At 33.9% G+C, this 22,663-nt stretch overlaps 14 protein-coding genes across 14 annotated transcripts; 10 read left to right on the top strand and 4 right to left on the bottom strand.

Annotated features, from left to right (window-relative positions):
- Positions 1-73: 73 nt before the first annotated feature.
- On the top strand, positions 74-656 carry PGA46 (Pga46p; the record flags this gene model as incomplete). Its single annotated transcript, XM_020223428.1, has 2 exons — positions 74-612; positions 647-656. The coding sequence occupies 2 exons, from the start codon at positions 74-76 to the stop codon at positions 654-656; spliced, it is 549 nt and encodes a 182-aa protein (XP_020077398.1).
- Positions 657-729: 73 nt separating this feature from the next.
- On the bottom strand, positions 730-1,896 carry HYPBUDRAFT_160275 (DNA-3-methyladenine glycosylase II; the record flags this gene model as incomplete). Its single annotated transcript, XM_020222475.1, has 2 exons — positions 1,716-1,896; positions 730-1,640 (listed from the first exon to the last, which is right to left on the bottom strand). Exons 1-2 carry the CDS (start codon positions 1,798-1,800, stop codon positions 730-732), a joined length of 996 nt encoding a protein of 331 aa, XP_020077397.1. The 5' UTR covers positions 1,801-1,896.
- Positions 1,897-2,381: 485 nt separating this feature from the next.
- On the top strand, positions 2,382-3,350 carry HYPBUDRAFT_155462 (ornithine carbamoyltransferase; the record flags this gene model as incomplete). Its single annotated transcript, XM_020222118.1, has 1 exon — positions 2,382-3,350. The coding sequence occupies one exon, from the start codon at positions 2,382-2,384 to the stop codon at positions 3,348-3,350; it is 969 nt and encodes a 322-aa protein (XP_020077396.1).
- A 29-nt stretch (positions 3,351-3,379) lies between these two features.
- LIG1 (tRNA ligase) lies at positions 3,380-5,901 on the bottom strand (the record flags this gene model as incomplete). The annotated part of the gene is made up of 1 exon (XM_020222690.1): positions 3,380-5,901. The coding sequence occupies exon 1, from the start codon at positions 5,891-5,893 to the stop codon at positions 3,380-3,382; it is 2,514 nt and encodes an 837-aa protein (XP_020077395.1). The 5' UTR covers positions 5,894-5,901.
- Positions 5,902-6,071: 170 nt separating this feature from the next.
- EXO70 (GTP-Rho binding exocyst subunit) lies at positions 6,072-7,943 on the top strand (the record flags this gene model as incomplete). Its single annotated transcript, XM_020218454.1, has 1 exon — positions 6,072-7,943. One exon carries the CDS (start codon positions 6,072-6,074, stop codon positions 7,941-7,943), a length of 1,872 nt encoding a protein of 623 aa, XP_020077394.1.
- A 445-nt stretch (positions 7,944-8,388) lies between these two features.
- HYPBUDRAFT_151844 (uncharacterized protein) lies at positions 8,389-8,843 on the top strand. Its single transcript, XM_020220715.1, has one exon. The coding sequence runs from the start codon at positions 8,417-8,419 to the stop codon at positions 8,624-8,626; it is 210 nt and encodes a 69-aa protein (XP_020077393.1). The 5' UTR covers positions 8,389-8,416; the 3' UTR covers positions 8,627-8,843.
- Positions 8,844-9,246: 403 nt separating this feature from the next.
- On the top strand, positions 9,247-10,137 carry CUP9 (transcription factor CUP9). Its single transcript, XM_020220714.1, has one exon. It carries the CDS (start codon positions 9,302-9,304, stop codon positions 9,923-9,925), a length of 624 nt encoding a protein of 207 aa, XP_020077392.1. The 5' UTR covers positions 9,247-9,301; the 3' UTR covers positions 9,926-10,137.
- A 1,282-nt stretch (positions 10,138-11,419) lies between these two features.
- HYPBUDRAFT_146915 (uncharacterized protein) lies at positions 11,420-12,241 on the top strand (the record flags this gene model as incomplete). The annotated part of the gene is made up of 1 exon (XM_020220009.1): positions 11,420-12,241. One exon carries the CDS (start codon positions 11,420-11,422, stop codon positions 12,239-12,241), a length of 822 nt encoding a protein of 273 aa, XP_020077391.1.
- Positions 12,128-12,847, bottom strand: HYPBUDRAFT_151842 (uncharacterized protein). The gene has a single exon (XM_020220713.1). It carries the CDS (start codon positions 12,769-12,771, stop codon positions 12,595-12,597), a length of 177 nt encoding a protein of 58 aa, XP_020077390.1. The 5' UTR covers positions 12,772-12,847; the 3' UTR covers positions 12,128-12,594.
- A 153-nt stretch (positions 12,848-13,000) lies between these two features.
- HYPBUDRAFT_146914 (uncharacterized protein) lies at positions 13,001-14,248 on the top strand (the record flags this gene model as incomplete). Its single annotated transcript, XM_020220008.1, has 1 exon — positions 13,001-14,248. The coding sequence occupies one exon, from the start codon at positions 13,001-13,003 to the stop codon at positions 14,246-14,248; it is 1,248 nt and encodes a 415-aa protein (XP_020077389.1).
- Positions 14,249-14,594: 346 nt separating this feature from the next.
- HYPBUDRAFT_106154 (glutaredoxin) lies at positions 14,595-14,930 on the top strand (the record flags this gene model as incomplete). Its single annotated transcript, XM_020218462.1, has 1 exon — positions 14,595-14,930. The coding sequence occupies one exon, from the start codon at positions 14,595-14,597 to the stop codon at positions 14,928-14,930; it is 336 nt and encodes a 111-aa protein (XP_020077388.1).
- On the bottom strand, positions 14,688-16,421 carry HYPBUDRAFT_134241 (uncharacterized protein). The gene has a single exon (XM_020219533.1). The coding sequence runs from the start codon at positions 16,181-16,183 to the stop codon at positions 14,927-14,929; it is 1,257 nt and encodes a 418-aa protein (XP_020077387.1). The 5' UTR covers positions 16,184-16,421; the 3' UTR covers positions 14,688-14,926.
- A 120-nt stretch (positions 16,422-16,541) lies between these two features.
- Positions 16,542-17,384, top strand: LEA1 (U2 snRNP complex subunit; the record flags this gene model as incomplete). Its single annotated transcript, XM_020222689.1, has 1 exon — positions 16,542-17,384. Exon 1 carries the CDS (start codon positions 16,680-16,682, stop codon positions 17,382-17,384), a length of 705 nt encoding a protein of 234 aa, XP_020077386.1. The 5' UTR covers positions 16,542-16,679.
- Positions 17,385-18,235: 851 nt separating this feature from the next.
- Positions 18,236-22,612, top strand: HYPBUDRAFT_151841 (DNA-binding E3 ubiquitin-protein ligase; the record flags this gene model as incomplete). The annotated part of the gene is made up of 1 exon (XM_020220712.1): positions 18,236-22,612. A coding segment is annotated over exon 1 (4,246 nt), but the record flags the coding sequence as incomplete, so codon positions are not given.
- Between the last annotated feature and the right edge of the window lie 51 nt (positions 22,613-22,663).

Below are 22,663 nucleotides of genomic sequence, written 5' to 3'. Positions count from 1 at the left end.
TTTAAGGCTAATAAACCTGAAAAAGACGGTTCCGCATTTGTAAAATTTGCAGTTATTGATAGTAGCCGTAGCTATGAACCTTATTGGAATACTAGGGTTTGCTATTGCAGTGGTGGCCGCGAACCAAAAGGCCATTCGGGTGAGCCCCACCGTTTACGCTACGTTACCTCCGTTGCCCAGTTTAAGCAGGGTTAGTGAAAGTACAGGCGGGAGTGCTAGTATTAGTATAACCACAAAAGCTAGTGTTGGTTACGTGGAACAGTTTCTTAATTACCAGCAAGTCACCAGCCAGTCGGTTCCACTAGGGTTGAAAACGAAAATTAAGAATTACGGAGACTCCTTATCAGACCCTCATGATTTAAAATCATTTACTCAGCAGATTGTGGGCAATGGCAATGACGATGATGATTATGACGATTACTCTTATAAACGATACGGGGTTGCACCAGCTAATGAAAACAAATTGAAAAAAATCGATATCAGCGATTTCATCGAGTACCTTATTAATGAAAAGGGCTTTGATGCCAAAGATTTGCAATTTTTGAAATCAAAAAATTTAGATCATGGCACCGAGGAGATTGAGAGAGAGTTGAATAAAATTAAGAAAAGAAAGTCCGTTCCAAAACAAATCGACATTGGTGGTGAGGATGAAATAAGTCTTGCTACTTGCTTTAAGTTGAATACTTTTTTATTTTGTTTGGCGGTTTTTATTTATTTTATATAATATCGTTATCTTGTTCCGGTGTTTTCAAGAACATCGACATTTGTAGAACTTAATCTCCACATTACCAACATGAAAATCAGCTGATATGGTTTGAATGTCAACCCCAAATACTTGACGTATTGATCATGGTGAGCTATCCAATCTCTCTTGGTATTTTTATTTTCAAATTTCCCCTTTCGTTTCAAAAGTTTTTTGAATTCTTCAATCAGGTTAACCTCCTGCTTGATTTGCTTTAAACTTTCCGGTCTAAGCTCCCAATACCTTGCTGCCCCTCGGGCAACTCCTAAATCATCTTCGGCAAATATATCAAGTTCCCTCAAAGTGAAAAACAGAAACATTTTCGCCGACCAACTCCCAATCCCTTTCAATTTCACCAACTCCTCGATAATCTCGTCACTACTACTTTTCTTATAGAATTCTAATTTGGTCAACGGATTCGTTTCGTCATTAAACGCGTGACTTATATCATACACGTACCCTAGCTTTTGATTGGATAGCCCGGCGGCCTTCAACTCCTCTGCTGGCTTCAAGACCGTTTCTTTGGCACTGGGTTGTCCTTCAAATAAATTTCGAAATTTATTTTCAACTGATTTGGCGGCGTGCCCACTGATTTGTTGCCCAATAACACTACATATTAATGAGTACCAGTAACTCCTGATAACTTCTTCTTCTTCTTTCAAGTCATTCTTCACTTCTCTTGGAAACGATTTGAAATTGGAACACGTTATTGCTGGATATAACGTTGAATCCTTCGATAAAATATATTCAATCCCTTTTATAAACTCTTCATCGTGAAATTTAATAAACTCGTCCGGTAATTTCAAATCAGATGGTATACTGATTTTGGCATTAAGAACATTTTCAAGTAATTCCTTCTTACGACTAACTTCCTCCTTCTTGTTGGGTTTTTTTTTTACTGTCTTGATCACGGTGGGTTCATTTATATCATCTTGCGTTCTTTTCTTTCCAATAACAGGTTGTGCCTCAATACTTGTCACCGAACTACTCTTAGATCGTGTTCTTGCCATTTCTTTGGTCCTCTGAACGACAACACCAATAACTTTTCTACTGAACATGCCTTTCTCTTCATAATCTTCTAACTTCTAAATTGCTTATAAATGATAGGTCGGTCGTGTCCCGTTTCAATCTTGGAAGGAACCCCATAATTCAGGTTGCTTATCTTCGATTCGGTTAAGAATCAACAATCTTTTACGCTTCCCCTGGGAGTTTGGCTAAAACGTTCATTTTCAATATAATGGCAATGAAATATCAATAGAATGTTAATGAAATATCAATAGAATGTTAATGAAATGTTAATGAAATATTAAGAATATCAATGAAAGGCCAATAAAGTGCCAATAGAATGCATAAATGCATGCCTAACCAACGATTTATTTGTGTCATCCCAACCGTTCTTACATCACATCCTTACTCATTACTCATACATATTGTCTGGCAGGCTAAACTCAGTTGAATATCGAACTTTGCGTTACCCGAAAAATTTTTCAGATTTTTCAACTACTGATTCGGATCCGCGCTTAATTTTGACAATTGCCCTATTGGGACTGACTCATACCCTCCAGTCTATAAATTTGGGTTAATTCTTCTCTTCTTTTCCTTCTTCATGGCGTTTTATCATTTTTTAAGTTAGTTCATAATGTCTCCACGTCATTTAGTTAATATCCACGAATTGTCAGATGATGAATTCATCTCCTTGGTAGATCAAGCTGCTTATTTTAAGTCACAATATAAATCAAATCAGAATAATAAAAATCACCATGAAAAACTTTTGGGTAAGTTGATTGCTTTATTGTTCTCTAAAAGATCTACTAGAACAAGAATAAGCACTGAAGGTGCTGCTGCTTTTTTCGGTGCTCATCCTATGTTTTTAGGTAGAGATGATATTCAATTGGGTAAAAATGAATCGTTATATGATACTACTAAAGTTATTTCTTCAATGACTTCGTGTATATTCGCCAGGGTTGATTCAAATGAAGACATATTACAATTGGCAGAGCATTCTTCTGTGCCTATAATAAACTCTTTATGTGATTTGTATCATCCTTTACAAGCCATAACCGATTTATTAACTATAAAAGAATCTTTCAATGGTAAAACTCAAGGATTGAAATTGGCCTGGATTGGTGATTCAAATAATGTCATTAATGATTTAGCCATTGCTGCTTTGAAAATGGGTATCAACGTTTCCATATGCATACCAGATTCAATTGAATTCAACTCATTGATAATCTCAAAGGCTAACGAAGTATGTCAAAGAAATAATACTACTTTCGAAATTGTTCATAATCCACTTCAAGCATTAAATAATTCAAATATTATTGTTACTGATACTTGGATTTCTATGGGTCAAGAACTGGAAAAGCAACAAAAATTAAAACAATTTGAAGGTTATCAAATCACTAATGATCTCTTATTAAAGGGTAAGGTTAATGACAATTGGAAATTCATGCATTGTTTACCAAGACATAAAGAAGAAGTATCTGATGAAGTTTTCTACTCTTCCAATTCTGTTGTTTTCGAAGAGGCTGAAAATAGATTATACACTGCAATGGCAGTAATTAATGCATTTGTTATAAATAATGGTGATTTACTTAAAAAAAATTAATTCTCTATAGTCTATAAAATAATATATAATTAGAAATGATAGAAGCATTGCTGTTTTTCTAGAATTGTATTGAAGTTTATAACCTCAACTGTATCCTCTTTTACCGTATATATTCCGTCCTCGATACTTTCCTTGCTAAGCGAGTTGTGTAATTCTTCAATATAAACGTTGGATAAGAATGGTTTTATTTCCGGTTCTGTCGTACCTAATGTAACATGAAGATATTTGTTGGTATAGGGAAATTGGTCAAGTTCTTCGAAATTCCCGTTTAATGACCTGACTAATTCGGCTTCAACTGTAACCAATTTATTTGAAACTACAACTATTCTTTTCAATCCGATATCTCCAAAGAATTTTACTGGGACAGCGTCACATTCATCATTAAGTTGATCTGATTTGATTTGTAGTTGATCAGTTAATTGATCCCATTTTATTTTTAGCTTCTCGTCATCCTTAACTGACAATATGTGTGATAATGTAACATGATAATTTGGCTGAAGCCTATCTTGTTTGCATAATTGGATCCAAGTTTCATTATTGACCAATTTATCATTAATTAAATGTTTGAACTTTTGGGTATCGTTAATTCCTATTCCGTAATACGCTATTGATTTTTTTTTCTTCTTTTGATTTGAGTCTGTTTTCTTAGAACTCGCTTGGGCAGACGACCTACCAAAGGTTTTGGTGAACACCGGTTTGTACTCCAAGGCTTTTTGGAAAGCTTCATCTATTTTATCTGATGAAGGTAAATTTTGTTTATCGAATAAATCCGGAAATTCGCTACTTAGTTTATTTAATATTTTGGTAGCATTTGACTTAGACGAATTGTCATCAATATCCATGTCAATCACCAAGTCAAACTCACAGTCAGGATGTCTTTCTGTATTTAACGGTTGTAATCTTTTAATGAAGCCCTTCATAATCAGTTGAGCTAATTTCGAATCAGTTGAAGATTTGATTGATTGGTGATTATCGCCTCTTTTGACTATTCTGTCATAAGTAATATTCCATAATTGGTCTTCGGTTAAATCTTTTTTGATAAAATTGATAGCCACATATTTCAAACCAATGTCAGAAGACAAATGATTAATTCTGTGCTTATCAAAATCTTTTAGTAATTGATCACGTTCTCTAAACTGATGATTATTACGATCGCAAAAGACCAACTTACAATCTTTATCCTCTAAATAAGTTAAAGTTTGATCAACTAATTGAATTTTAGCTTGTTTCCCACTACCTATATTATCATTCTGAACATGCTTCCAATGAGGGAAACAGTTTGTTAATGTTTGAAATGTGGTAGTTTTACCACATCCAATAGTTGCAATTGGGATTAGTATGTATTTGTAGGTCTTTATTGAATTGAGTGATAAGCTTGCCAATTTTTCTTCCAACTTTTTAGTCTCATCAACATTTTGAGACTGTTTTTCATCGATGCCAATCAAATCCATCCCACTTGTTTCACTCAAGTTATTCTCTTTCAAAAATAGTTTACGCATCTTAATAATCCCAAAACCTTTCAAATAATCGTCTTTCAATTCAGGGTATTTGTTAAAGTAATCACGAATAAACTCAAGGTATTTCAATGTAATAAATTTATGCTTCTTTATACCTTGGATTATTTTAAGGATATTGGCATCTCTTATATATTTTTTGGTAACTTCTCTAAATTGACGATACAACAAGTATGGTTCTTCGAATTTAAACTTGAAAAAGAAATCATCATTAGTACCATTGAGTTTTGTTCTAATAACAAAACCTTCAATTTCTCTATTCTGATATGTTCCACTTATAGCACATTGATTTAAAAAGTCCCAAAGTTTATCCCAACCCGATATTTGAAATGAATCAATCTTCTTGAACCCCCAATTGTTTGCAAAATCATTTACTTCGGGAATTGGACAGGTTTGAAATTTAATAGTATTATAATTTAAGCCGTGCAAATACAACCCAGAGTTTTCCTTTGAATACTCCAACACGTGTTCTTCGAAGTCGTCATCGCAGAGTTCTGCCACTGCCGTTAAGTTTAATTCATAAAGTTGAATGGCCAAGTCTTTTGTTGATTTACCTAGACGTTTTAACTGTTTATTGATTTCAAGTTCCCCTTGAACTGCATGATTTCTAGTCAAATCATCCCTAGCCCCAACCGAGTGTTTAGAGCAAACAATAAGCTCCCCATTGGCCAAACCTGATATAAATATAATGCAACCATTTTCTTTCAAAGATAAATCGTAAGACGGTTGAGTCTTTGACTTCAATGACTGAGTTTTAGTGGCTGGTATTTCGTTCACATTGAAAAACTTATCATACCCACGAACAACTATTCTGTTACCAATGGTGAATAAGCCTCTAGCTTTACAAGGAAGCTGGATTTTCTGCTCTTTACCATAGTCCCATTCGTTAAATTTCCAACTCTGCACTGGTTCATGTGCTATGGGTAATGAATGCGTAGATTTAAGACAACGGCCATTCTTCTTTAGCTTTGTAGCCTCTTCTAGTTTGGAAATGAGGTCGGCCACCTGCTCCTCGGTATCAATCTTCATTATTCCACCACTGACAGTGTAGTTAGTGGTGGTGAACTTAAGATGATTTACTTGTAGGACGTTTTTTTTTCTTTTCAAAACGATCTACGCACTACCGACTCATGAAATCAAGGGAAAACGTCAAAAACAACAAGTAAATAAAACCAATCTGAAAGATTATCATTAGAATACATTTAAGATGTCACATAACGTTGATATAGATGAAGCTGATGTTGCTGTGTTGAACCAGAATTTAGGAAAGTCTAAAGAATTGTTCAGTGCTTTATCGCAATCGCTAAATAATATATCGAAGAAGTCCGCTACGGCATCTACCAAGATCAAGCCGGTATTGAGAGACGTTAACAAATTGAACAACAATAAGCAGCAGATCGATAAAGGGTTAGAGTTATTGAAGGATGTTAGTAATTATGCGTCTAAGGCTTCACAATATGAATCCGTATTGAACAATTCGATTGATTTAATTGGATTGAAGAAATTTTTAGATACTTTAATTAAATCACAGAAATTATTAAAGGAGATGAAAGTCAATATTAAGAACTTCACTGGGATATTGATAAATTTTGAAAATTCTATTGATAAATCACAAGGGACCTTGATTAGTTACTTCAAGAAGAGTATTAATAAGTTAAATTTACTTAATAATGGTAGTTTGAAAACCAATCAAGATATTTATTTAATTATCAATTATTTCTATAATCGATCAAATAGTGAAAAGCAACAAATCAATGAGGTATTTGTTAAGGCGTTACTGAAACAAATTTCTAGTTTATTACTGCAACACGCCGCTAAATGTACTCCTTTGAAGAGATCTCCGGGAGTACCATATGAAAGAGGAAGTAATGGAATTAATTTATATATAAAGGAGACCAATCAAGTGATTGATACAATTGTAACATTATTGAATGATATGGTGAGTAATTTATCTAATTTTGATGAGATACTGAAGGATAGATTATTACAAGAAATTTTGGGAGGATTAGTAAATGAAGAAATGAGTAAGATAGTTGATAATTATGGAAGTCTAATGAGTAATCTAATTGATAATGATGTATTAGTATTAGAGGTGATTGAACGATTGAATGAATTCGAGAGAAAATTGAATGTTAATAATTTAGTTATAAGTAAATTTCCCAAGTATCGAGAAAGTTATGAAAGGTTATTAAACGGAGGTCGAGAAATATTTAAGGAATTGATACAATTTGCCGAGACTAAGATTAATAAAGTTGAAAAAATTAATGAAAGAACCATACCAGAAATAACTGTTGAATTAATATCAAGAGAACGGAAAATAAGTGAATTCAATAAAGCATTAAACATTTTGATTAAAGGTAGTAAATTAGGAGGATGGCTTGATATCAAACCAAACGGGGTTAAGTTTGTCAATGTTTATACTTCAGTTGTTCCAATTACTCCGGAATCAGGAATTGATGAAACCAGTAGTGAATTTTTATTACTGAGTTACTTTAGTGATTTAATTGATTGTATAATGATTAATATTGAGATTGGAATCAAGAATAATAATTCCAATAATAGTGAAATGATGAAAAAATCAACCCAAGGATTTCATTTAATTAAAAATATGATACTTATTGAAAATATAATAAGTCGATCAAATTTGTTATTTACAAGTTTAGGCAGTATTGGGATTGAAAGAATAAATAAATTGAAAAATCGATTTTTGAAATTATTCTTAGATGATTGGAACTATGCATCATATATTATTATTAGAGATATGACTGCAATTACAACTACTAATGCAATGAATTCAAATAATAGTAGTGGGTTTAGCAATAAAGAAAGAGAACAAATTAAAGAATTATTTAAAAATTTCAATGAATCTTTTGAAGAGGCAATTAAAAATTATGAAAAATTTAGTATCACCGATAATAGTTTAAGAAATTACTTGAAGAACGAAATCAAAAAATTAATCATTAATGCTTATTTTAAATTATATGATAAATACGGTCAAAGTGATTTCACTAAAAATAAACCAAAATATGTGAAGTATGATAAACAACAATTTGAAAACATCCTAAATCAAAAATTATAACCCTACTATTAAGGAACTTCGTTAATATAACTTTTCAAACGGTTTTTAAGCGAGTCGTGTGCTGTCATCTAGGCAGTTGCAAAAATTCCTTTTACGAGATTAAGAGCAATAAATCCAACCAATAAATCAGTACATCAGCATTCTAATCGTCTTGTAGGCATTTTTTTTTAACTTCCGATCCGAGAGGAGGTTAGCTCCGTATACCAGTGTGTTCGCCACTTGGCTCGGGAATTCCTTATATGGAAAGTGCGAGCCCGAGATCCTGCTGAGACCCGAGATCTTGACTTCCGAGGGGGGAGGGGGGCGAGTGGCGGCACAGACAAGAAACGGGGGACAAGACGAAAGGCGAGAAAGGAACGAATTACGATGGGATTCAAAAATGAAAAATATCAAAAAAACAAACGAAACCAAAAAAAAAAAAAAAAAATAAAAACATCAGAAACAAAAAAAAAAAAAAATTTAGAAAGACAAGCATGACAAACAAGAAACCTAAAAGAAAAAGGAAAAGAAAAACGGCTGCTGCAACGGGTAAAAGCCTACGACCGAAAAGGTTAGCCCCTATAACCGAGTCTAGACTGGAGGGGTATTTGACATGTCTTGGCATTCTCTATCTCTTAGTACTAGTGGCACTTATAGTTACTGATAATAGAACAACAATAAAGCGGTGTCACTTATGGTATTGAAACATGATGACATGATCAGAAGCATCTACTGGTGTCAAAGGGAAGATATTCTAAGAAAAATGGGTGGCCGTGCAAGACTTGGTTTTAACTCTTGGTAGACTTGGAAAACGGATGGCACGCTCAATGCAGACAGTACATCGATCCCGGATCTTGACAGCTGCGGAACAACAAGAAATTTTTTACCTAAAAAATAAACAACAATAATCAAACACCGAGAAAGAAAGCAGAAAAAGAAAAAAAAAACAGTAAAAAAATTCTTTCAAAGAGAAATAGAGAACGGTGAAAAGTCAAAAAAAAAAAAAAAAAAAAAAAAAAAAAAAAAAAAAAAAAAAAAAAAAAAACAAGAGATTAATTTCTTGACACACTTGACACAAAATATTAGATTAAAACCCCACGTCATGAATTCTTGTCATCTTGACATGTTATTATTATTTTTATTCTTTCTTTTATTTTAGTGCCACTGCGTTTAATTATAGCCCAATTCCGAGGGTTAAGAGTGGGCTTCCATTTAAAATACTCTTATGATGGGATTTCTTGGTTGAAAGCAAAGAAAAAAAAATAATCTACAGATGTTTCTATATAAAAAAATATATAAATAATTTAGATATTCCCAATTAACTTTTATGACTAACGTTTACACTTATCGACAATTTTATTCTTTTATTACTTTATATAATGTCACAAAAATCAATTAGTCTACCTTCAATATCCAATATTTTATCAAATGAATATACTAATTTCAATCATGATACTCATAGAATAAGTCATCCAATCTCTTTACAATCTTATAAATACTATTCACCTCAATATTATTTACCACATCATCATCAACCTCCAATTCAACACCATCACCAACCGCAACCACTTCAACAACCACTACAACCACTACAACCACTACAACCTCAACAACACCAACCACCTCAGCAACCTCAACCTCAACAACAACCACTCACAAAATCATTGGCCATACCAAATTATCACTACAATTATCAACCAGCCGGATCGTCGTCACCAACATCAAGTTATTCTAGTAATCAATCATCACCCAAATTAAAGAGTGCATCACCGGTTCTTTCTCAACCAAACAAGAAGAAAACTAGAAATAACTTACCTAAAGAAACTACTTATATTTTACTCAAATGGTTGAATCAACATCTAAATCATCCTTATCCTAATAGTTTTGAAAAAAATCAATTGATGTTGAGTACTGGCTTAAACCAACAGCAATTAAGTAATTGGTTTATTAACGCTAGAAGAAGAAAAATCAAGGTGTTAAAATTACAAAATGAATCAAGATGAACGAAAGAAAAATAATCTCCGGCGCGCACGGAGTAAAATATATGGCTTCGGCGGAGCTTACTATTCAATTCCATTTCGGTTTATCTCCCTTTCATGTCCTTTAATTCTTGTCGTTTTAAAAACTTATTTTCTACTTCTTTTGTATAACTTCTTTTTTCCAACTTTTTTTGCTTAACTTTTCTTCCTTTTTTTTTATTGTAACGGTATGGGTATGTATTATAGTATAATGAATAATTTTTTGGTTTATGAAATGATCATCTTTGTATCTCTTTGCTTTTGATCGAGAAAATAAGCCCATTCGAATTCACCTGCAACTGCGTTGTAATACGTTGAATTTCCCGTTTTCGTAACTAACACCTTCTTCTGAATTGGGTGTCATTTACGAAACAATGCTCACTTGTTTGAATAAGCATCGGAAATCGGTAAGTGCGTCGGCAAGTAGTTCCGGCAACTGCCACCGGGCACCACCCCGGTTTGGTTTGTCCAGGTGTTCCCTCGTAACTCACCCAGTGTGCCTTGGCGTTTGACAGGTTTTCTGCCTCCTTTTCGGGCTCTCTTTCTCGGGATTGTATTATCTTTGTTATGTGTTTTTTTTTTTTTGTTTTTCTTGCCCCTACTTGGTGGGATGACCCAAGGTGCTAAGAAAGGCATTTTTTGCATATTTTCAGTAAATGGCACAACACAATTAAAAGTTTTCTTATCATTAAGGTGTTTTGAGGGGTCTTTTTCTTGACATGTTTTTATTTTTTTTATAGTCTTTTTTTAATTTGAATACGGCATTTTATTTGATAAATTAGGTGTTTTTTTTAATTTTGTTTTTTTTTCTTTCTTTGATTTAGTCTTGTTCCTAATTCTTTATCTTTTTATTTTTTGCCATTTACGAAATGTTCAATCTCTTTGACAGCAAATTGTCGGTGTCCGTACATTGCACGTGACGGGCGAGACTCAGTATTTTTGTCCACCGCCGATAATTTTTGTCGAAGCGACAGATCATTAGTGACAGATCATTAGTGACAGATCGTTAGTGACAGATCATTAGTGACAGATCAATTAAGTGACAGATCATTTTTGTAAAAGCAACAGATCGCTTTTGTCGACGATGAGCCGTCTTTGCCTAGGTGATGGATCATTTTTTGCCCAGGTAATACTTTTTGTCTAGGTGATAGATCATTTTTGCCTAGGCAACATTGTATTTTGCAACCCATTCCACACCCGTGCACCTCGTATAAAAATGTCTCGGTTAATTCTAAATAATGTGTCAAAAAAAAAAGTGTTGGTCTCGTCTAACATTGGCGGTTTACTTTAAATTAGGTGTGAGTATCGTCAATACTACTTTAAAGGTTGGATCAAAAGGCTTTATTTGGATCAAGAATTCCTGAACTTAACGCCTGGTAATCATAAGTATAGAATATCAATATATTTATATATATATCCATCGATATTCATACATATTCATATGTATGGATGCATTGTAGATCATGTAAGAAGATTTCAATGTTGGCATCAGAAGCTGCTAATTCAACTGCTGTTGGATCAAAGATAATTACTTCAATCCATGATTTTATGGATGAAGTTGAAACAAAATATCGTCAACAAAATATTGATTTAAGACATTCAAATGGAGTAAATTATTTAATTGATTTAATTAAATTATATAAATTGATTGAAATTGTTCCAAATGCAACTACTTTATTAAATGATGAATTACCGTCAGAGGAATTTTTCACTCAAACGGTCTTCACCGATATTCCAATTAAATGGCAACATTTCCATTTTGAAAGAGCAGAATTATATTATTTTTGGTCTTTAATTGAAAATAGATTAATGGTTTTTTTCAAAAGAGACATATTACCTCTTGACTATTTGAGAGATTATCCAAATATAAATTTATTCAATACTTGGTTATTAATGATTTTAGAAGGTTGTAAATATATTGATGAACTAATTTGGAATTTTGAATTATCAGGTGTTTCAAATATCCCTAATCTTTATAATAAATTAATAAGATTACATATTGATGGTTCAATATTACAAGTTTTCTTAGATAATATTAATAAACATTTCACTAAAAATGATTTGAAGAAAACTTCGGTCTTCTCCCAATCCTACATCATTTTAAGATTTCAAAGAGAACTTGCTTATTATCCAAATTTACATCCAAAAATTGATAAACCTTTAATTAAATTAGTTAAAAAATACGATCTTATCACTTTCAAAAAATTGGCCCAATCCATCGATGTTAATAACTTAAATCATTTATGTAATCATCCCGTTGATACCCCAGTTCCTCATCTCACTTTCTTAAATCTAAGTTAGCTGGCTAACTATCTTCTTTCTTTCTTTATAGAATTAATTTAGTATTAATATCCGTTTCTGTAAGTTTAGCAGCAATAATGCATCGGATTACTCTACATGCCATGCTCACCATCTTTCATCACACCTCAATCCGACATACCCAAATCACACGATCTCTCGAGTTCATATTCTTTTCTGTCAATCTACGAACTAGTTTTCATAACTTCTTTTTGCAATGCCTTTTTCTGACTCAGCCCTTATTTCATCCGATCCCTCGTACCTTCTACTGACATTAATTTAACCATTGTAGTTTGAGCATTGTAGGTTTAGTGTCGTGATCGGGCATCGTGATTGTTTGGCAATGGTAATTAATTTCACATTGGTGATTTCCTATCCTTGCCCTTAACCACATTCAACTGAGGCATTAGGCTCTTCAATTGAACTACCAGGGACGCCATACACCCGTCTATCACTGATTCAAACTCGTTTCCACAAGTTCGTTCCCAGTCGTGATACCATTCAAGTACATCAAGTATCCATTCAAACCCCATTGCGACAATTTCTCTTCAGAAAAGAGTCATTCAGACCCCATTCAGACCCTATTAAAACCATTTCTTTTCAGAAAAGACCCATCCGATCCCATTGGGACCGCATCCATCCAGATCAAACCCAATATCGTAGTACATCCTCTTTGATCCTTTGATCAAATCGCGAAATCAGTTCGCGAAAAATTAAATCAAATCGAAAACATAACAAACATTGACTACTTGTTCATTAAAAATGGTTAGTGCTTCGGATGCTTTGATAACCATCTCGGATAACATACTTAACCAGATCGATGAGTTGAACAGGGTTGAGTATAATAAAAAGGGACGTAAGTATAAGTTCGTGAACAATAACTTTCAAAGAATTAGAGAAGAAGATAAACATTTAATCATATATCCAGAGAATTTGGAAGAAAATTTATCAATTATATCTTCTTATTCGATTTTGACAAATATCAATGATGGTGCTATCTTGAATGAGTTTCATGACTTCTGTTTGTCTATCATTGGGGTTGCTAAATTATTAGAGATTAATCAATGGTACGAAGAAGAAAATTCATCAGTTATAAATTATAAGATTTCTAAATTTCAATATGACGAATCATTGAAAGAACAAGCTTTAAATTATTATTCTAATAAGAACGAATCGCATTTAGAAATGGGTCTTAACTTATTGGTTTGTGCTAAATTGAATTTCTTACATACTGATCATCATATTGGTACAAAATTAGAAGGATATTATATGAAACATTTCATTAATAAATATTTTGGAATTGAAGCACTCAATTCCAATGATGTTTTGGTTGCTTTGAAATCATTCGTTCATTGGGGGAATATTAAAGGTATTTTATATAAATTAGAAGTTCCAAATATAAATATTGATGAAGAATTGAAATTGAAATTTGATAAATTTCCTGATCCTTTACAAGAATTGAAGTTGAATGTGTATGATAGATACCCAAGTGGTACTTCGAAATACTCCTTAATCAGAAAGTCAATTGATATTTTGGCTGATTACCGTTTTTCAAAATTAATTCCTTATCCAACTGATGAAACTTTTGATCTCAATTGGATTTATGATTTATGTCATAATATTGAAACCAATCCAATTAAATACCATTTAAGATCCTCGATCAAGGGATTATGTGTTGATTCGGTGAATTTAAATGAATTATCTGCAAATCATTCAAAACAAATCAAAAATTTATTAAATTTCATTAGTTTAATTATTAATATTTTTGATAACACCGGTGGTGAGTTTTTATTACAAAATTCTAAAATTCCGAAATTTAATGATAACTTAATCAATAATAATAAGGAATTCCATGATCAATTGATTGATATAAAGTTCCAAATCGACCAATATGAACAAAAAAATTGGGATGCTGATGATATCATTCTAAGATTAGCCACCAGTTCGGATCAAAACTTATTTGACCGAGTCATGGAAATGAGAGAGAAGTATGTGGAAGATTATGAGTAGGACCCTTTCGTAAATAGTTTCAAATGTATAAAGTTTGCACTGAAGACGTTATATTTGTAAAATGTTATAATTATGAAAAATTAGGCTGCAATTTGACAAAAAGCAACAACACATTTCAAAATATCATCTGGTTGAATCTTCATCCAAGCGATAACTTTAACTTTTACCATACGAACCATAAACTACCGGATTAAATATATAAAGCTTTTTGGTCTAAATGTTGGTGGCTGCTAGGTTTCAGTAGAGGGTATTTTGGATGTACGGGTGATAGATTTTTTCTTCATTTTCAAATCCCGTCATTAATCAACCACTTCTTCCTTGCCATTAACGATAACACCAGAGAACAATGTTTGAATTCATTACTAAATTTTTCCAGCAGGAGCCGGTACCTGAGAGTATCAAGACTGAGATAAGACAAACCGTTCAAAAAAGTCCAATTGTGGTTTTTTCAAAATCGTATTGTCCATATTGCACTCAAACCAAGGAAACTTTTAACAAGTTTAATCCAGTTATTATTGAGTTAGATCAGATCCCGGATGGGGGGTTCATACAAAGAGGCTTACAAGAATTGACTGGACAGAGAACTGTTCCAAATATATTCATTAACAAGGAGCATATTGGGGGAAATAGTGATTTACAAAATTTGAAGAAATCGGGTGAATTATATAAATTAATTAATTAAAACCAAGGGAGCTTATTGTTTAATTCCCAAATTAAGTCTCCATTGATAAGGGAGTTTTGATCTTCCCCATTATAAATTAATATGGCACTTCTTGAACCATTTTCAATTCCCAGTTTACTATTATAACGATGATTTAACTTTTCAATAAGGGAATCATTCAATTCTGATTCCCATATAACTAGTTTGATTAATTCATTTTTGAAATCTTTAAACAAGTCTTGCTTCTCTAAGTAGCTTTTCGTTAATTCAATCAAATTCAATAAAGTATCATTATAATTGTAATTTTCATTAACATAAGTTTGAATGATAGTTATATAATTTTCATCTTTATTGGTATCATCATTAACTTGAAATTCATAACTCCATACAATAAAACCAACTATCTCGCCATTGTTAGTGATTTCAATACCAAATTTGCTTGGTTCTATATTTTCATAGTTTTTAATAATTGATTCATAAGACTCATTTTGATAGTCAATCAACGGAACTTCATCATAATAAATATGGTGACTGAGATATTTGGCTCTGAGATGAAACCAATCTATGTAATCACTGGAAGGATCAATTGAAACCCTAGGCTTGCCGTCCTTTTTAGTTTCACTCAAGAACTTAGCGTAACAAGCTGAATTGAATTTCTTAAAAATTGGCTCGAATTCATGATAGTTAACTAGTTCAACTTCATAAGGATTTGATTCAACCAATTTTTCAAATTTATCATTGACCGAGTCCTCAACCTGTAACGGTACATGAGTAATAGGTACTTCTAAAGATTTAAACCCAAAACGAGAATAGTATTCCCCGACTTCCGAATACAAGAATATGAATCCATCTTGTCCAATGTATTCTTCTTTTGCAATTTCAACTAATCGGTCAATCATTATACTAGCATATCCTTTACCCCTATACTCAGGATAAGTATAAACACCCCCAATACATCCACTCTTGATACTACGACGTACAGCTTCACCATCTTCAACTTCAAATCTCCACGATTCTCTAACCAATAATTCAACCGAACAAAAAAATTTTTCATCTTCATCGTTATGATGTAATGCAAAAACATACAACTTATTGTCATTGGAAGATGCTATCTTACTTTTCAGTAAGGTGGCCTCACGCATCATATACTTCTCTTTAGAGAGTCTTCCTTTCCAAGTATCGGCATTCTGATACCTGGTGAATTGAACATGATCCTCGTTGGTCAACAACCGCAACGTATACTCGTTTGGGTTAATTTTAGTGGTCGATGGCATCTTTTCTTTACTGGCTTGCCTGCTATTCGTCTCCAATGTGGTTTCCACCTTTATATACCCGTTCTTATGTATCTGTTGGTGGGTTGGTAAGTGTTTCGTACGGCTACCCAAAAGGGAAGAACCACCCCCGTACCTTCTCCTTTCCAACCACAAGAAACTCGCTAACAGCTAACGTACACTGACATAACAGCCCAGGGATGGCTGAAACAAGGCACTAATCGACGTCTGGACATACCTAAGGTAGCCGAATTGTCTTATCTAGTCGTAGGGTACCTAACTGTTGATACGGAGGTCGTTACGGAGGTCTTTCAACCCGGTATTGATGGTTGAAAAAAAGGGGGGTACGGGTGTATTTATTGACTGGTATTGACAAAAAATTAAAGGCATCTCTCGATGAACAGCTTAGTAGTTGAGTCTTCAGTGTTTGGACAGAGAATAATAGTGATTGTTTACGACTGAAGGTAGCTCTAAGTGCTATTCAACCGACAAGACAAAGATGAGACTCACGGCTCAGGTTATCCAGGATGCACCAACTATAATCAATCCCGAAGGACAGCTTACCATACAGTTACGTAATTTGAAAATACCGTATTTAGAGAATCTAGGGATAACTAATGATAAGTTTGAAGTAATTGACTTTACTAATAATGACTTGATTGAATTGGGTAATATCCCGCCATCTTTCAAAAAACTTGGAACGTTGCTACTAGCCAATAATAATATAACGGTGATCAATTCGTTTGGTTCGAATGATTTGGTCAACTTGTCATCCATTTCGCTCATTAATAATAATGTGCAATCTTTTGCTGACATTAAGCATTTGCAAAACTTGAAAAGCCTCGATAATCTAGCATTGCTCAATAATCCAATCACCAGTCATGAGCATTATCGATTGTTTGTTATTTGGTTATTACCATCGCTAAAAGTTTTAGATTTTGCTAAAGTCAAGCTCCGAGAAAGAAAACAAGTTGCTGACTTATTCGGAGACTCCTTTACCCATCCAACTAGCTTGGCCAAGTCGCTATTGGGAATTGCATCCAATAACCTGCTCATTACCTCAAAAGAAGAAAGACAATTGGATAGTACCGTTAAGAAATTGACCGAGGATGATAGAATTAAACTCCTACACGATTTAGAGTCCGCTGACAGTATCGACGAAATCGAAAGAATCGAATCGGCCCTAAAAAATGGTTATATTTGATATTTCTTCATCCTTTTAATGTATTATGTCCCTTTGTACAATAGAAAATAAAGAAAAAATATTCCTCCATCCCTTACCTGTAGCCTATATCTCCCAACCCTTTCCCGTCTTATAACCAATAACGTAGAATAATGATATGAACATATGAAACGGGTTTCTTCTCTTAAAAGAAAAAAAAAATTTTTTGTAAAAGAGACAAAACAAAAAATTCATTTTTTTCTTTCAATTTTTCAATCACATTTACTTCTTAATTGCTCCTTCTCCTTACCAGGGATCTGTTATCGGCCGATTATACTGTCTTAGAAACCTCTTGTGGTTATTAGTTGCTTGTCTTTTCGCAAAAGTTATTCACATCTTTGCTTAAAAAAAAAAAAAATTAAACGTATAAGGAAAACTCGGTTGGGGCCAATTACAACAATTCTTTTATATATCAAATACCAAAACCATCAACACAGTCTCGCATGTCTCAAGCCAGACCTAAGCGTAAAGCTACCATAAACAAATCTTATAATGACTCCTTTGATGGGTCCATCTTTGAGGAACGTCCAACACGTTCCGCTCAATCGAGGAAATCTAATAGTATATCGAGTGACGATAGTTCCAGCAAACCCGTTGATAAAAGAAAACAACCCTCTGCTTCGCTGAAGAAAACCTCTGATATTTCCTCAAAATCTTCGATCAAACCTGCTATTCCTTACAATTGGCAACCATCTCCTTCTATCCAAGATTATTTCTCTCATAAACTAAATTTAGAGGATGCTTACATCGACTTGAAGTTTCAAACATTAGTATGTCCTAATCAAGAAGCTATTTCAACTCTATCAAATACATCTTCTACTACATCCAAGAGGAGAAAATCAAAAGAGCTATTTACTTTAAATAAAGGTGACTATATATATATGATTAGTGAGCCACCAGGGGAACCTTATTATATAGGAAGAATAATGGGCTTCAAACTGAAAAATAATCAACACCCGAGTAAAAGCCCTTCTTACCCAACTGATGACTTGAATGAAGGAATAGATGATGCTTCAAAGTATCAATTTCAGATTCAATGGTTTTATAGACCAAGAGATATTTCTAAAAGTACTTCTGATTCGAGACTTTTATATGCTTCAATGCACACAGACACTTGTCCCATGTCAAGTTTCCGTGGTTTGGTATCAGTAAAACATAAACAGGACATTGAAGATGAATTCGCTGCTGCAAATAATCAACCAACTACCTCATCAAGAGCACCAAAGAAAAACTCGACACCCCCTTCTTCTAGCACATCCGCATTGGAAATTTATTGTCAGCAACCTAACTGTTTTTATTTCAATAAACTATTTGATAGGTACATGATCAAGTTCTATGATATACTCCCAACTGCAAGTTTATTGGAATATGTTGAAAATGAAGTCAACAACAGTAAAAACTTCTTGATTGCTTTGCATAAAAGATTCGAATTTATATTCATGGAAGGTCCTCGTACTAAATCCTTTATCAATAGTCTAGCGGCTACTTCGCCGTGTAATTGTGAAAAATGTGGTCAATGGTGTGCCTCTCAAGAATCGGTTACGTGTGCATCCTGTCATAAGTTTTATCATATGTTATGTCTTGATCCTCCTTTATTAAAAAAGCCTAGCAGAGGTTTTAGTTGGTCATGTGCACCTTGTAATAAGAAGCATGAAATCGAATATCAGAGTAAAAGGATGCTCATGTTGTCCCACGATAATAAATCTTCTAATGAACGTGAATTGTCTGTTGAGTTAAGTGCTTTGAATTCTGAAGGTTTACCAATTGAGTCTTCCCAGGAAAGCAATATTGATGATCAAAATCAAAATAAAACTCCAAATAACGAATCAGGTAATGATGATGAAAGTGTCGAAACAGTTTTGCCCAAATATGAGACTGTGGCTATAGATTTCCTAGAAAAAGACTCGAATTTGTCTTTAGAAGAAAGAAGATTGAAGGAAGAATGGAATATGAGATATTTGGGTATGCATGCAAGACTTGAAGATGGTGTAGATCTTGAAGATAGATCCCCTTACCCAAGAGCCTCCACCCGTTTAGGTGCTAAGCATCAAGCAACTAATATTCCTGAATTTTATGATCATCCAATTGTTTATTATGATGTGGACAAGCCTTCTAATGGCCCAGGTCCCAAAAAGAAAATGTCTAAAAAAAAGAAAAATGAAGAAGAAGAAGAGATTGTTAAACTTCATATTCCCAAAGAATATGAAGACATTCCACCAAAAGAATTTCCTCAATGGTTGCAACCGAGACCTAAAGGTTATATAGAAAGGGGAGTTGATGATGGTGAAGGTATTACTGCCAAGCTATTGTGGGCACCATCTAAAGAAGATGAGGAAGACGATTTCAAGAAATTGGATTCATACATCAACCAATGCTCTCCAATTGCTGAAAAACTTGATATTTTGCCTACATCGCCGAACTTTGTTGACGCTATTTTGAAGTATTACATGGACAACAATGGTAATATAGAGAAAGCATTATCGCAATCATTAAAACTCACTAGAGAAATTTTGAAAGAACCCACATTCACTAAAGAAGAAGTGAAAAAATTTGAGGCAGGAGTCAAGAAGAATGGTAGTGAATTGTATCCAACTTTTAAGTATGTTAAATCTCAACCATGTTCTATGATTGTCCGTTTTTATTATCTTTGGAAAAAGACTAAAAACGGGAGATTGATTTGGGGAAACTATGAAGGCAGAATGCATAAAAAATTACAAAATCAAATCAAAGAAGAATCTAAGATGGACCCCAAAAAGGATACCAAAGCTTCAAACATTGATTCTCTCGCTGATCCAAATGATGATTCATCATATGAAACTGAAAAAGTGTACGAGTCCAAGAAAATATTTTGCTGCAAGCATTGTCATACAAACCAATCAACTCAGTGGTTCAAAATAACTGGGTACGATACTAATACCAAATTGAAGAAAAGTAAGGATAAAGAGGAAAACGAATCTTTTGCAAATAATGACGTCTTTGGTTTATGTTTTAGATGCGCTAAGTTATGGAGACGATATGCAGTCGTTTGGGAAGATCCAAACGAAGTTCAGAAAAAGAATACGAAAAGTGTAGGTGGTTGGAAAAAGAAAATAGAAGCTGAACTAGTAAATGATGCTGAATTGATCTTACAAAAGTCTGAAGAAGAGGGGCAGGGCCTTTCGTATGAATTACCAGAAATAACCACTAGTATATCCGGCTCAATTAAACGAAAGGCGTCCTTAAATTCTACCAAGAGTGACACCAAGAAACAGAAACCAGTAGATTCTAAAAAGCTGAGTGTTTCTGTGAAGAAAGATGAATCAGCTGCGGCAAGGAAAAAGAAATCAAGTACTCCGATTGCAAAAGACTCAATTAAATCGAAAGTAGAATCACCAATCTCCTCTAAGCCTAAAATCAAAAAGGAAACAACGAAAACGAAACAAGAACCAAAAAGTGCAGTTACTGTCAAGAAGGAGTCTGATTCAGGAAAAGGTGAAGAGACCAAGAAACGAAAGAGAGCTGAGAAAAACCCAGGTGATGGTAAAGATGTTAAGAAAATGGACACCAAAAGAAAGGATAAAGTGGCTTCTAATGTGTCTACCAGCTCTAAAAAGCAAAAGAAAACACAGAATTCTTCACCATCTTTGATAAATATAATGCTTAACCAGGACTACGTTTTGAATTTGCCTTCAAGTTTGCATAAGATTGACAAGAAGTCCATTCCTACTATGAATAAAGACACTTTAAAGGAAATAATATCTAATTACAGAGCAAAAGTTCTTACTGATATCAATTCTCAAGTTCAGCCATACCAATGCCCTTCACAAGCCAAAATTAGAAATCCGTTCAGCCCAGATGAGAGAAATTGCAGTGTCTGTCTTGATTATGATACTTTGGAAAGCTCTATTCAAGAGATGTTGATTTGTTCTAACTGTGGTGTGAATGTACATGCATCTTGTGTTGGTATTAGTGTCCCTAATAATGCCAAACTTCCTCTTAAAGAATGGTTGTGCCATGCTTGCGTGAATGATTTGAACCCGCATCATAGCACATCGTATAACTGTTCCCTATGTCTTGCCAATGATATGAATCATGAGTTGTCCTTCTTCGGATCTCCATTAGTCAAGCCCGATTACTTGCGCCCTATTCATGATTCTGGAAAATGGTGTCATTTTATATGCGCTCTTTTCAGTCACCAACAGGTGGTTTTCAAAGGAATTTCGAATCCTCAATCTTCCACGAGAAAGCTTACCAAAGAAGAAATTACGGATCAAAAAACAATTATCGAGAATACTCATAATTCAATGGGAATTGAAAGCGTCTCCGAAATTTATTTGAAAAATTATACGTGCCGATGTGGAATTTGCAAATCATCTAATGGCTCATTAATTTCTTGTGATATTTGTGAAAGTTCAACCGGTAATAGTGAAAAATATCACGTTACTTGTGCTCAAGATACTCCAAATTACAAGTTAGGCTTTAGATTGATTCCTCAAGCAGGTTCTGGAAAGGACAACTTGAGTGTGAGTATTGGAATGGAAACCGGAAGATTGAAACCAGTACTTCTGTGTCCCAAGCATGATGCAGTATCATCTGGCGTACACCATATGAGGAAGGCAGCTAAAAGGATTACTGGCTCCGCTAAAGAGGGTACAAAGCCATTGATACAACTCTTTATAGAAGATATTGTGAAGGGCTTAAATAATCCTAATAATAATAAATTAACTGGTCCTCAATTCAAGGCCCATAATTACATCAGTATGATCAGATCCTTTTCAGAGCAAGAAAAGCTCAAAAATCTTACCAAACAAGGTATATCATTATTGGATCATGCCCAATCTAGGGAGTCCGAGAAGAAGACTTGTGTGGACTGTCATGCTACTGCATCGCCGATGTGGTGGCCAATTCAAGAAGATCTGACAGACACCTCCAACAGAGTTTCGCTCCGATGCCGAACTTGTCATCATAAACAGGAGAATGACGATGATGATGATGAGAATGCCTTTGAATCAGAGGCCCAAAAGTTACAGGAAATACTCCATGAACCTCTTAGTGCTGAAAATTATCACTTACAAGGTGAAAACGATCATGTATCTGACATCTTCAAATCGAGCTTATTGGAACAAAAACCTGTCAGAAAAGACCCCGAGCCTCAACCCCATAGATCACGTATCTCTATTGGGGATATACTAAGCTAATAGTTTGTATAAAGAGCATCTAACGAATTACGTATTTATTTCTATCATCTATCAATTGTAAATGGCTTTTGCAGTCAAAAATGT

The sequence above is a fragment of the Hyphopichia burtonii genome (genome assembly GCF_001661395.1).
Source record: "Hyphopichia burtonii NRRL Y-1933 unplaced genomic scaffold HYPBUscaffold_2, whole genome shotgun sequence".
Classification (NCBI taxonomy): domain Eukaryota; kingdom Fungi; phylum Ascomycota; class Pichiomycetes; order Serinales; family Debaryomycetaceae; genus Hyphopichia; species Hyphopichia burtonii.
Note: the sequence above shows the minus strand (reverse complement) of the source record. Positions and strands in the feature narration are given on the sequence as shown.

Coding starts and splice junctions, on each gene's coding strand:
- HYPBUDRAFT_134241 (XM_020219533.1), bottom strand. CDS start 16,183: ATGCCATCGACCACTAAAATTAACCCAAACGAGTATACGTTGCGGTTG.
- HYPBUDRAFT_151844 (XM_020220715.1), top strand. CDS start 8,417: ATGACAAACAAGAAACCTAAAAGAAAAAGGAAAAGAAAAACGGCTGCT.
- HYPBUDRAFT_151842 (XM_020220713.1), bottom strand. CDS start 12,771: ATGGGGTTTGAATGGATACTTGATGTACTTGAATGGTATCACGACTGG.
- CUP9 (XM_020220714.1), top strand. CDS start 9,302: ATGTCACAAAAATCAATTAGTCTACCTTCAATATCCAATATTTTATCA.